We start from the raw sequence: 14,429 nt of genomic DNA on the forward strand, positions 1-14,429 counted from the left end.
CAACTCGTTCCTAGGCAGGCTACGCTTTGTATCATTGCTTTCCATAAGAGGCACACAGCTGACAACCTCTTACGGAAACTGAGGAACATCATAGCAGAATAGCTTACCCCAATTGGACTCTCCTGGGGATTTGTGGCATCGGACAACGCCAGCAATATTGTGTGTGCATTACATCTGGGCAAATTCCAGCACGTCCCATGTTTTGCACATACCTTGAATTTGGTGGTGCAGAATTATTTAAAAAACGACAGGGGCGTGCAAGAGATGCTGTCGGTGGCCCGAAGAATTGAGGGCCACTTTCGGCATTCAGCCACCGCGTGCCGAAGACTGGAGCACCACCAAACACTCCTGAACCGGCCCTGCCATCATCTGAAGCAAGAGGTGGTAACGAGGTGGAATTCAACCCTCTATATGCATCAGTGGATGGAGGAGCAGCAAAAGACCATTCAAGCCTATACATCTGCCCACGATATAGGCAAAGGAGGGGGAATGCACCTGACTCAAGCGCAGTGGAGAATGATTTACACGTCGTGCAAGGTTCTGCAACCCTTTGAACTTGCCACACGTGAAGTCAGTTCAGACACTGCCAGCCTGAGTCAGGTCATTCCCCTCATCAGGCTTTTGCAGAAGAAGCTGGAGACATTGAAGGAGGAGCTAAAACAGAGCGATTCCGCTAGGCATGTGGGACTTGTGGATGGAGCCCTTAATTCGCTTAACCAGGATTCACGGGTGGTCAATCTGTTGAAATCAGAGCACTACATTTTGGCCACCGTGCTCGATCCTACATTTAAAACCTATGTTGGATATCTCTTTCCGGCAGACACAAGTCTGCAGAGGTTCAAAGACCTGCTGGTTAGAAAATTGTCAAGTCAAGCGGAAAGTGACCCGTCAACAGCCCCTCCTTCACATTCTCCCGCAACTGGGGGTGCGAGGAAAAGGCTAAGAATTCCGAGCCCACCCGCTGGCGGTGATGCAGGGCAGTCTGGAGCGAGTGCTGACATCTGGTCCGGACTGAAGGACCTGCCAACGATTACTGACATGTCGTCTACTGTCACTGCATATGATTCTGTCACCATTGAAAGAATGGTGGAGGATTATATGAGTGACCGCATCTATGTTTATATGTAAGTAGGCATGTCAGACAGTCCATACGTATACTGGCAGGAAAAAGAGGCAATTTGGAGGCCCTTGCAGAAACTGGCTTTATTTTACCTAAGTTTCCCACCCTCCAGTGTGTACTCCGAAAGAGTGTTTAGTGCAGCCGCTTACCTTGTCAGCAATCGGCGTACGAGGTTACTTCCAGAAAATGTGGAGAACATGATGTTCATCAAAATGAATTATAATCAATTCCTCCGTGGAGACATTCACCAGCAATTGCCTCCAGAAAGTACACAGGGACCTGAGATGGTGGATTCCAGTGGGGACGAATTAATAATCTGTGAGGAGGGGGATGTACACAGTGAAAGGGGTGAGGAATCGGAGGATGATGATCAGGTGGACATCTTGCCTCTGTAGAGCCAGTTTGTGCAAGGAGAGATTGATTGCTTCTTTTTTGGTTGGGGCCCAAACCAACCAGTCATTTCAGGCAGTCGTGTGGCAGACCCTGTCGCTGAAATGATGGGTTCGTTAAAGTGTGCATGTCCTGTTTATACAACCTCTTTTTTCTTTCATTTTTCTTTGCATCATGTGCTGTTTGGGGACAATTTTTTTGAAGTGCCATCCTGTCTGACACTGCAGTGCCACTCCTAGATGGGCCAGGTGTTTGTGTCGGCCACTTGTGTCGCTTAGCTTAGTCACACAGCGACCTTGGTGCGCCTCTTTTTTTCTTTGCATCATGTGCTGTTTGGGGACTATTTTTTTGAAGTGCCATCCTGTCTGACACTGCAGTGCCACTCCTAGATGGGCCAGGTGTTTGTGTCGGCCACTTGTGTCGCTTAGCTTAGCCATCCAGCGACCTCGGTGCAAATTTTAGGACTAAAAATAATATTGTGAGGTGTTCAGTGTTCAGAATAGACTGGAAATGAGTGGAAATTATGGTTATGGAGGTTAATAATACTATGGGATCAAAATGACCCCCAAATTCTATGATTTAAGCTGTTTTTGAGGGTTTTTTGTAAAAAAACACCCGAATCCAAAACACACCCGAATCCGACAAAAAATTTTCAGGGAGGTTTTGCCAAAACGCGTCCGAATCCAAAACATGGCCGGGGAACCGAATCCAAAACACAAAACCCGAAAAATGTCCGGTGCACATCACATTGCTAACATTAGAGCTAGAAAGGAATAAACCAGCCGTTGTACTGAGATGTTGAAAAAAAAGAGAAATACAAATATGCATGTTTATTTTACATGTAATCAATGTTGAAGAAGTGACTTTAAATATAGGATAAATACAGTTTCCATAGCTGAAAACCGTAGCATATTGAAACCATCATTTGTTCTAATCTCAAGAACATTATTGCTCCATACATACTGTACATAACACAAATAATAGATTAATGGTACAAGTGGGAATGTAATGAAGAACTAAAACTCATTTGAAGTTTTTCTTTATAATGCTGCCATTTCAGATTGGAATCAGTGTTGTTGTTTTATGCATTTTATCAGCATGAGAAGAATGCTGACTCCAGCTGATTGGTTAGCTGTATTCAGAAAACCACACATTTCTTTCTTTCCATTTTAGATTTAGGGTCTGATTCAGATATTTTGGGAACTCTGATGTTCACATAAATCTTCAATGGTTTTTGGTCTGTGCATGCGCGGAAGCCACATGTGCAAGAGCCAAACTATGCATGTGCATATCAGTTTCTGTAATGCAGTGCCCCCAAAAGCCACAGCATGATTGACATGCTACTGGCATTTGGGGGGAGAGATGGGCAGCATTCCAGAAATGGGGGCATGTAGTCCTATTTTCTGGGCATGTTGAAGCCAGGGCTGTCTTAACAGCAATGTAGGGTAAAGCAATGCACTGGGGCCCCTCACCATTCTCCAGTGGTAGGGGTGGGGGGTGCTTTCAGCAGCAGCCTTGATGGTGGTAGGGGGTGTTCTATCTTCCGTTAAGCATGTAGGACCTGGAGCAGTCATTTTTGCTAATTGTTCCTTTACTGCACAGATAGGAGAAGATGAGGCCGTCGGGAAACACTAAACTGTAGAAGGGGCATTGGGCTGAATGAAGGGGCCCCAGTACATGACTTCCAGGGAGCTAGGGGGTGTTTAATATGCAGGGGCGGGGTCAGTGTCGGACTGAGGCATGAAGGGCCCACCGGGGGGATGCAGTTGTAGGTGCCCATGCTTAGAGGCTTGGCTAACCATTAGAGAGTGTATGGTAAATACTGCTAGTGCATGCATGATAATGTAACAGATTAATAACCTGAATGCACTGTAGAAAATACACCATAGTCTTGTGCAATAAATGTAACATGCATAATCTAGAATCTGATTCCCAGAGGAAAGAGTGGGCCCCTAGGCAGTGGGGCTCACCGGTGGTTTCCCCTGTACTCCTGTGGGCCAGTCCAACTATGGGAGGGGTGCATAGTAGAGTGGGATAAATATTAATCATTTTCCGGTTGGGGGGGCAGATTGCTTGACTGCATATATCTCCAGTTCCTGGAAGTAGATTTCTTAGCTTTCAATGGGATAAAAAAACTAGAGTGTTCCTCCTTTCATGTACTGGGGACTTGGGGATCAGAGTTCAGTAGCAAGAGCAATCCACCAATGAAAATATAAAACTGCGTATCAGGCGTGTGGAGCTGAAGCAGGCACCAACTGCTGGAGGGCTGATATCACTGGGTCTGGGCATAGTAGAGACAAGCTGCTAGTTTCCACCAAAAGGGAAGAGTCCCAGTTTTTGAAGTATACCCTGAGAAAAACTCTAAGTCAGATAAAACCTGACATATGTGGGTGGGAAGAGCAATTAAAAGGCTCTCATGGGGGCCAGTGCTTTGAAGTCGGATATCTCCGGTTCCCCAGTGCAAATGTAGCGCCCTAACATAGGAAGACCATGGGAGTTTATTTAGAGGTATGACAAGTTACTATGACCCATTGAATTATACTATGTAATGGTGTATATAAATGAATTCCTGTATTTTCCATTATATATATATATATTTAACTATGTATGTGGCTGGTAACAATTACATGGTGTACAGGGCTGATACTACTTATAGGACAGCTGGAGAGATTGTTCCAGAAACTGACCCTCACGCTGCTATAACGGTCAAATGGCAGAGACCGCATGAGGAGGAGAGCAGGTGCACAAAAGTCAGTTGGTGCCGGTGACTCAGGAGACTGGATGCAGCTGGGAACTGCTGAACACAGCCAGCCCCGGGAGCAGTGAGAGGAGACAAGTGACAGCCGCTAGGGAGAACCAGCAGATCTTTACAAGGGGGAGCGCGGTGAGAGTGTGACGCAGCCCAGAGAAGATGTGGTCGGGAGCCCGGAGTCTGCACGGTACCTGCCAGCTATCCTTCCAGGCATTGGGAGGAGAGGAGATCACACTGAGGTATTGTGCCGCTGCACGCTGCCCCCGCAGAGTCTTCCAAGCAGGCAGGGGAAGGTGGTGTGACCCGGCGGAGAGCCATCTTAGAGTCCTCTGAGCGGCAGAAGCAGCGGGAGGGGAAGCGGAGGTGGCCAGCGCTATAACAACATAGACGCCAGTAGCAGCCTAGCAACAGCCACACACACCCTAACCCCAGGCCGAGCCACAGAGTGAGGCACCTATAAGCAGTGAAGAAGCGGCCTATGCAAATGGGAGAGGAGGAGTAGGGAGAGCCCCTTACTGCAGCATCAATTGGCGGAGGTGTAAGTGTATTTAAGCAGATATTCATCGTACACTGTACACCAGCAGTACTATCGCTCTAGTCTATGACAGGAGTGGGACTGATTATACTAGCGCTAGACAACAGATATAGAGGAGCCGACTATAGTACAGAGGAATCAAATTTTATTGCATCATTAGTCCAGTGTGGATTGTACAGTATCGGTTCCTGCTCCGTCATAAGAAATTAAGAAAGCTGGAAAGTGCTAGAGGGCTATGTATATGTACCTGTGGAACTGTGCCCAAGGACTATAGTAGCGCTGCATAAATATTTCTAGCAGTGTCAGTTACCAGTGTTTCACAGCATCAAATTAGCACTGGTGCAGGCGAATCGGAACATTAAGCAACCCTGAGGATTAATTTTTGAAGGATAGGACCTGCTAGGTATACAAAGGGTGTCGTTCTGCTTAGGAAACAGTAAGAGCGGAGACCAAGACATTAAGCGCAGCATTTTTTAAAGACAGCAAATAAAAGCAGAGTCAATAGTAAAGAGATAGTCCAAATTAGTCTGCATTTTATAAATAGTTGCTGAACAATTCACCTGTTCCATAAGTACAAGGTGAAGAGACTGGTAGTCAGCATATAAAGAATCTACTGTTATGAGCCAAACTACTTCAAGTACCCCAAGACTGTGATTATATTTCATATATTGCTTCTAACCCGGATATCGCCTAAGGGACAGCTTAAACACTTAAACTCTGCAGGAACATAGAGGACCCCTGTGTTACGAAATACACAGGAATACAGTTGGTTAAGGAGGTACAGCCGCCAGGGATCAGATATACTAACATCCCAAGGAGTACCATGTAAAATACACATCTACTGTGAAGGGAAAAAGCCGATTGTTAGTGTTTGATACATATAAGTTAAGAAGTACCTTCTACTCAGCAGACCACAGAGAAACATTTGTAACATTATATAGGATAGTAACTGTTGCAATAATTTTCCAGACTGAGCCAAGAGGCCTGTCACTAGCTAAAGGGAGAATTGAAGGTTATGGTTTAGTAACGATGTTACATAGTCTGTACTAAATGCTGATGTTTTCATAGGTTTATGGGCCCTATAGTGCACTATCACCCTAAGAGTACCCGGGTCACTCAAACACCTATAGGTGTTATTTCAAAGAGTATTTTTTTTTGTAATGCATGCAGTTGGAAATGTATAGTATAGAGTATATAGGATATTCTATGATATAAAGAGATAAGCTGAGATAAAGATTTATTACAATATAATTGCAAAGTTATAAGTGAGAGAAGTGGTTGTGTTTTATTTGCCATAAATACTTACCAATAGGGTTAATCGAGAATCCAGTTGATGACCGTTGGAGTGAATCTGAAACACAAGGAAGAACAGACAGTTGTGAAGGTACAAGTCAAAGTGCAACCTAGGGGAAGGGTATTAATACATGCTCTTCATTGGCTTTCCCAAGCAAGCCTAAACTACATAAGTGCTTGGGTGGAGGCACGCCTTAGTAGTCACTGATAGTAACCCCCTCACTGCAGGGAAATAGTGGGTAGGAAAGGGTTACATATGGAGGCACTGCTGAGATCCCAGTAGAACGATGCGTTTCGGATCTCTCTGGTCTATAATACAGGTGAACAATGGAAGAGGTAACATTGACCGATCTTTATCGATGGTGTAGGGAGAAGGGGGTGGAGCCCCTCTGTAGTTTCGGCATCAGGGGAGCATTGGCCACTGTAGATGATGACTCTGTGTTACGAGCAGTGGGAAATCTTTACGGTATAAGTGAGCCTTGTATAATTGACCGGTGGAAAGGACAGTATGGTGATACATATGCCATGCTGATCAGTAATCGGAATCTGTTGGATAAGACCTTAATCCCCATTATGTTGGTAGTGGAAGGAGTAGCTGGGCGGAAAGTATATGTATTGTGGCCCGAAGCGGGTGAGACTACGGGAGAAGAGGCCACATCTGGGGGAGAGGATGGCATGGAACCATTTGCCTGTGGGGAGGGACCATGCCACCCCAGTGCCCATGAGGTACCTGGTAATAATGAGTACGACACTAGCACAGGAGTTGACGCAGTTGTGGGGAAGATGGTCAGCCAACTGGAACGTTGGCATTATGAAGGTGGCTATAGACGTCTACGGATATTCTCAGGAATCACCCCAGTACCAGCAGGAGAGGAAACGTATGACACATGGCGGGAAGCCGCCATCCAACATTCGGAGGAATGGCAATGCCCGGAACACATCAAAAAACAGCGTATTGTGGAGAGTTTACGAGGGCCCGCTATGAGAGTAATTCAGGCCACCCGGCGAAGTAAAGTGACAGCTAGCTTGAAAGATTACATTGAGGCTTTGGATTTCTCTTACGGTACTATAGAGGATGTCGGAGATTTACTAGCCCGCTTGAATCGGACTTATCAGGAGCCGGGGGAGACGTTGACCCACTATATATATAGGATGGATCGACTGATCTACAAGATTGTAGACAAGGGAGGAATTGCCAAGGAGGCAGTGGATGAGAATCGCCGGAGACAGATATTAAAAGGGGCCATGACTAATAATCCGGTGGCGCAGAGATTGAGGTGCACCATGACTACAGGACCTCCTCCTACGCTGACTGAACTAGTCAAAGAAGTCAAGCTGGAGGAAGTGCAAATCGAAACTAGGGAAAAGAGTATAAAAAAGGTGAAAGTCGTATTACCAACTCCGACCACTCCCACCATGGATGACCGGTTGCTAAAATTGTTAGAAGAGCAAAATAAAAAAATAGACCAGCTGATTGCGCTGCAGACAAGCTCTCAGTCTAGCCCATACTGGCATCCAAGGGGGAGGAATCAGGGAAGTAGGCCCCGGAATCCAATCATATGCTACAGTTGTGGGCAAGCCGGGCATAGATCATTTGAATGTCCTGGTAATGCAGTCAGAAGGAGGGGAAATAGTAGCAGCCCGCGCAGGAGAACTACTAACCTGGAAAACTCCAATGGGAGTGCTGTGACCCCCCTCACAGGCTACCCAATTATAAATATTAGAGCAATGGGGAGTGCCCAGTGGTCGTCCACCATACCAGATAGCCTAATGGGACCCGCGCCACTGGTTAAAGCCTTGATCAATGGACAAGACTGTACTATTCTAATGGACAGTGGGTCACAGGTATCTATTGTATTTGAATCTTGGTACCGGGAGCACCTGCCGGATGTACCCATCCACCCTCTAAGTGGTCTTACTGTGTGGGGTTTGAGCGAACAGAAGTATCCCTATTTAGGGTATATCATCACCCAAATCACGTTTGAACCCGGACTGATCACCCCTAATGAGACTGTACCCTTGATAGCATTAGTATGCCCTGATTCTCCGGGGGATAATGGACAGCTACCCGCCATAGTGGGAACTAACACCAACATGTTTCGAAATCTCAGTCGATGGTGTGAAAGACAAGAGAAGGAAAGTCGTCTGACGGGGGGTGTTCGCATATGTGAAGGAGGTTATATATGTCCACTGGTAGGAAACCAGTCTGTCCCTGCTGATGCTTCCCTCAGTTTCAAGACCACTATCCAAGGGGACATTGACCTATCACCATGTTTCCGGGGCAGCGATATTGACAATGACAGTAGGCAACGACTGATCGAACAACTGCAGTTGAGGGAATCTGTATTCTCCAGGAGCGACTGGGATCTAGGTACTGCGAGTGGGGTAGAACATCACATCAACTTGTTGGATAACACCCCGTTCAGGGAAAGGTCACGGCGGCTAGCCCCAGCTGATTTCGAAGATGTCAGGGAGCACTTACGCAATTTATTAGAGAACAATGTCATTGCAGACTCAGAAAGTCCCTATGCCTCTCCGATAGTGGTCGCTCGTAAGAAAAGTGGGGAGATCAGGCTATGTATAGACTATCGCACCTTGAATAGTCGGACGGTGCCGGATCAGTACACGGTTCCAAAAGTAGATGAAGCACTCGATTGTTTGCAGGGGAGCCAATGGTTTTCTGTCCTCGATCTTCGATGCGGGTATTACCAGATTCCGATGAGCCCGAGGGACAGAGCCAAGACCGCCTTTATATGCCCCATTGGGTTCTTTGAGTTCATAAAGATGCCCCAAGGTATAAAAGGAGCTCCGGCCACATTCCAACGAACAATGGAAAAGACGGTAGGGGATATGTGCTACCGGGAGGTATTGGTGTACCTCGACGATATTATCGTCTTTGGAAAAGATCTGAACGAACACAATGAGAGGCTACTCAAGGTGTTAGATCGACTGCAGGCTAGAGGATTGAAATTATCCATTGAGAAGTGTCAGTTTTGTCGTTCTTCAGTCAAATACCTAGGGCATATTGTGAGTAGACAAGGCATCGCAACTGATCCAGAGAAGGTGTCAACTGTGAAGAACTGGCCCCGACCAGGCAACCTTAAAGAGTTAAGATCCTTCCTCGGATTCTGCGGTTACTACCGTAAGTTCGTGCCACAGTATGCTGCACTTGCCAAACCTCTGACTGACTTGACCAAAGGCTATCCCCCGGTTAAGATGCGGCTGCCCCAAAATCGATTGGATCGAGAAAGACTCTATTATAAGCCCCAGGAGCCTTTCAGGGAAAGATGGACAGTACAGTGTGTAGAGGCTTTTAACAATCTTAAAGACAGTTTGACAAAATCTCCGGTACTGGCATATGTACAACCCGAACTTCCCTACGAGGTGCATATAGATGCCTCCTTTGATGGCCTTGGGGGAGTACTATACCAAGTACATGATCAACAGTTGCGACCCATTGCATATATTAGCCGGGGACTGTCCAATAGTGAGAAAAATTACCCCGTTCATAAGTTAGAATTTTTGGCCCTTAAATGGGCTGTAAGTGAAAAGTTTCATGATTATTTATATGGGGTCCAGTTCACAGTACAGACAGATAATAACCCCTTGACATATATCCAGTCCTCTGCGAAGCTAGACGCCACTGGACATCGGTGGTTGGCGGCGCTGACCAACTACGACTTCACCATCAAATACCGTCCAGGAGCTAACAATCAGGATGCAGATGCACTGTCACGTTTGCCCAATAAAAATGGTAGTGGGTTAGTGGATGAATAGGTGGAAGTACCTGCAGCGGCTGTTAAAGGGCTATGTCAGCATATAAGTACCAATAGACACAGTGAAACAGCTGCCATTCTGACCACTGGGGCATCATCATCAGCTATTCCACTTTCCTACTGTTGGCTGAGTCGCATAGAGCTGGAGGGGTTAGATATCATAACCAGGGAGCAGATGGCCCAAGCTCAACGGGAGGACTCTGATATCCTTGCCGTTATGAAGTTAGTGGAGAATCCCAAACTCCCAGTTGCTCGGAAACAAATGTCTAAATTGTCGAAAGTCCTCTGGCGTCAGCGACACAGATTGAGAATGATGAAAGGCGTACTGTATAGGACGGTTAAGAAAGATGATGGAGAGGTTAGGCTCCAGTTGATATTGCCCAACATATATAAGTATATAGCATTAGAAGCATTACACGATCGACATGGTCTTTTAGGGTATGATAAGACCCAGGGTTTGGTAGCTGACCGGTTTTTCTGGCCCTTTATGAACCACGACATAGAACAGTTTTGTCGAACCTGTGGAAATTGCATCCTCCGGAAAACCTTACCTGCAAGAGCTGCTTCCCTAGTGAATATCAGCAGCGCTGGTCCAATGGACCTAATCTGCATTGATTTCTTGACGTTTGAAGGCCCAGACGGACAGGATGGGCACATATTGGTTGTGACGGATCATTTCACACGGTATGCCCAAGCCTATATCACTAACAATCAGCGAGCTAGCACCGTTGCTACCACATTGTGGGAAAAGTTTTTTATTCATTATGGACTACCAGCGCGGATACATTCCGATCAAGGGAGGGAATTCTAAAGCCGGTTGATTAAAGAGTTATGCAGGTGTTGTGGCATTCAAAAATCTCGGACCACACCCTACCATCCCCAAGGTGATCTTCAACCCGAGCGATTCAACCGAACCCTGCTTAACATGCTAGGCACCCTGGAGTCCAAGAAAAAGTACCAATGGAAACGTCATGCATCACCCTTGGTTCATGCTTAGAACTGTACGCGAAATGAGGCAACCGGATTCACCCCATATTATCTAATGTTTGGTAGAGAAGCCAGACTACCCATTGATGTATGCTTCAGCACTCAAATTAATTAAACGGCCGCAACATCACATTCACAGTATGTAACACAACTCAGGCGACAGCTGCGGGAAGCATATCAGTTAGCACAAGTGTCTGCTCACAAGATGGGGGAAAAGAACAGAGCTCAAGTTGATCGAGGTGTCAAAGAGCATTGTTTAAAGCCGGGAGATAAAGTTCTGATACGAGCATTAGGGCTGCCCAAGAAACAAAAATTGCATAATAGGTGGAGGATGGAGCCTTACATAGTAGTGAAGCAATTACCTAATATACCGGCCTATCAACTGGTGCGTGCTGATGGACAGGGATCTATTCTAACATACCATAGGCAGCATTTGCTCCCCATTGTTCAAGACATCCGGTGGGAGAATTCTGGAGAAGACAGTCTCCCAGAGGAAAGTATGGCAAAGGGTATGACACCGCCCCGGGGGAGTAGTATCGCGATGGAAGAGGAGAATGGAAACAATGATAATGAATATGCTCCAGGATATTACTATCATGATCGAGGGTTGGAGTCAGAGGAGTCTACGTTGGGGCAGGATCATCAGGCCCAGGAAATACTATCCCCACCCCACCATTGTGACCAGGACGAAAGGGAAGAGGATAGGGAAATGATACCTAATGCGGATTGGGAAGAAGGTGGTGAACCTGAGTCACGCGTTAATGTACAGAGGGGACCTGAGATTGTGTCAGAAAGACAGAGTATGTCTCCTAGGCCTCAAAGGGTTCGAAAACCTCCAAGAATTCTTACTTATGAGCAATTGGGAACTCCCACAGAGATCCCACTGATGTTACATCCTAACATTATGATGGCATGGCCATATTTTGGGTATCAGTCAAGAGGTTAGCGAATGAAATGGTAGGGCGCAAGAGAAGGTGGTGATGTCCACTAGAATCTATGTGTACTCACCAGGGGGAGAATATAGCGCCCTAACATAGGAAGACCATGGGAGTTTATTTAGAGGTATGACAAGTTACTATGACCCATTGAATTATACTATGTAATGGTGTATATAAATGAATTCCTGTATTTTCCATTATATATATATTTAACTATGTAGGTGGCTGGTAACAATTACATGGTGTACAGGGCTGATACTACTTATGGGACAGCTGGAGAGATTGTTCCAGAAACTGACCCTCACGCTGCTATAACGGTCAAATGGCAGAGACCGCATGAGGAGGAGAGCAGGTGCACAAAAGTCAGTTGGTGCCGGTGACTCAGGAGACTGGATGCAGCTGGGAACTGCTGAACACAGCCAGCCCCGGGAGCAGTGAGAGGAGACAAGTGACAGCCGCTAGGGAGAACCAGCAGATCTTTACAAGGGGGAGCGCGGTGAGAGTGTGACGCAGCCCAGAGAAGATGTGGTCGGGAGCCCGGAGTCTGCACGGTACCTGCCAGCTATCCTTCCAGGCATTGGGGGGAGAGGAGATCACACTGAGGTATTGTGCCGCTGCACGCTGCCCCCGCAGAGTCTTACAGGCAGGCAGGGGAAGGTGGTGTGACCCGGCGGAGAGCCATCTTAGAGTCCTCTGAGCGGCAGAAGCAGCGGGAGGGGAAGCGGAGGTGGCCAGCGCTATAACAACATAGATGCCAGTAGCAGCCTAGCAACAGCCACACACACCCTAACCCCAGGCCGAGCCACAGAGTGAGGCACCTATAAGCAGTGAAGAAGCGGCCTATGCAAATGGGAGAGGAGGAGTAGGGAGAGCCCCTTACTGCAGCATCAATGGGCGGAGGTGTAAGTGTATTTAAGCAGATATTCATCGTACACTGTACACCAGCAGTACTATCGCTCTAGTCTATGACAGGAGTGGGACTGATTATACTAGCGCTAGACAACAGATATAGAGGAGCCGACTATAGTACAGAGGAATCAAATTTTATTGCATCATTAGTCCAGTGTGGATTGTACAGTATCGGTTCCTGCTCCGTCATAAGAAATTAAGAAAGCTGGAAAGTGCTAGAGGGCTATGTATATGTACCTGTGGAACTGTGCCCAAGGACTATAGTAGCGCTGCATAAATATTTCTAGCAGTGTCAGTTACCAGTGTTTCACAGCATCAAATTAGCACTGGTGCAGGCGAATCGGAACATTAAGCAACCCTGAGGATTAATTTTTGAAGGATAGGACCTGCTAGGTATACAAAGGGTGTCGTTCTGCTTAGGAAACAGTAAGAGCGGAGACCAAGACATTAAGCGCAGCATTTTTTAAAGACAGCAAATAAAAGCAGAGTCAATAGTAAAGAGATAGTCCAAATTAGTCTGCATTTTATAAATAGTTGCTGAACAATTCACCTGTTCCATAAGTACAAGGTGAAGAGACTGGTAGTCAGCATATAAAGAATCTACTGTTATGAGCCAAACTACTTCAAGTACCCCAAGACTGTGATTATATTTCATATATTGCTTCTAACCCGGATATCGCCTAAGGGACAGCTTAAACACTTAAACTCTGCAGGAACATAGAGGACCCCTGTGTTACGAAATACACAGGAATACAGTTGGTTAAGGAGGTACAGCCGCCAGGGATCAGATATACTAACATCCCAAGGAGTACCATGTAAAATACACATCTACTGTGAAGGGAAAAAGCCGATTGTTAGTGTTTGATACATATAAGTTAAGAAGTACCTTCTACTCAGCAGACCACAGAGAAACATTTGTAACATTATATAGGATAGTAACTGTTGCAATAATTTTCCAGACTGAGCCAAGAGGCCTGTCACTAGCTAAAGGGAGAATTGAAGGTTATGGTTTAGTAACGATGTTACATAGTCTGTACTAAATGCTGATGTTTTCATAGGTTTATGGGCCCTATAGTGCACTATCACCCTAAGAGTACCCGGGTCACTCAAACACCTATAGGTGTTATTTCAAAGAGTATTTTTTTTTGTAATGCATGCAGTTGGAAATGTATAGTATAGAGTATATAGGATATTCTATGATATAAAGAGATAAGCTGAGATAAAGATTTATTACAATATAATTGCAAAGTTATAAGTGAGAGAAGTGGTTGTGTTTTATTTGCCATAAATACTTACCAATAGGGTTAATCGAGAATTCAGTTGATGACCGTTGGAGTGAATCTGAAACACAAGGAAGAACAGACAGTTGTGAAGGTACAGGTCAAAGTGCAACCTAGGGGAAGGGTATTAATACATGCTCTTCATTGGCTTTCCCAAGCAAGCCTAAACTACATAAGTGCTTGGGTGGAGGCACGCCTTAGTAGTCACTGATAGTAACCCCCTCACTGCAGGGAAATAGTGGGTAGGAAAGGGTTACACAAATTTTCAAAAATCTAGTACCCCTGAAAAAAGGGGACCCTCAGCTATCGTCCTAAGACCCATTGTTCAACTCCCCATTGAGATCATATGAAAAGACGGCCCTGGTTGAAGCCAGTGGCTGCTTCCTCAGATACAGCTTCAATTCCCCATGGCAGCATGTTATTTCTGGCCATTTGAGAAACCTGAGGGT

At 46.0% G+C, this 14,429-nt stretch overlaps 1 protein-coding gene and 1 long non-coding RNA gene across 2 annotated transcripts in view; one reads left to right on the plus strand and one right to left on the minus strand.

Moving 5' to 3' along the window:
• Positions 1 to 4,192: 4,192 nt before the first annotated feature.
• LOC134933234 (uncharacterized) lies at positions 4,193 to 14,227 on the plus strand. The gene is made up of 2 exons (XM_063928291.1): positions 4,193 to 4,501; positions 6,110 to 14,227. The coding sequence occupies exon 2, from the start codon at positions 6,418 to 6,420 to the stop codon at positions 9,865 to 9,867; it is 3,450 nt and encodes a 1,149-aa protein (XP_063784361.1). The 5' UTR covers positions 4,193 to 4,501; positions 6,110 to 6,417; the 3' UTR covers positions 9,868 to 14,227.
• The window catches only part of LOC134933235 (uncharacterized), a 32,559-nt gene continuing 24,232 nt past the window's right edge, over positions 6,103 to 14,429 (minus strand). Inside the window, exons 2-3 of the long non-coding RNA XR_010179647.1 lie at positions 13,997 to 14,041; positions 6,103 to 6,148 (exon numbers count right to left, since the gene is read on the minus strand). This is a non-coding gene — a long non-coding RNA (uncharacterized LOC134933235). The remainder of the gene's footprint in view (positions 6,149 to 13,996; positions 14,042 to 14,429) is intronic.

This window comes from Pseudophryne corroboree, chromosome 6, assembly GCF_028390025.1.
Source record: "Pseudophryne corroboree isolate aPseCor3 chromosome 6, aPseCor3.hap2, whole genome shotgun sequence".
In the NCBI taxonomy this organism is placed as follows: domain Eukaryota; kingdom Metazoa; phylum Chordata; class Amphibia; order Anura; family Myobatrachidae; genus Pseudophryne; species Pseudophryne corroboree.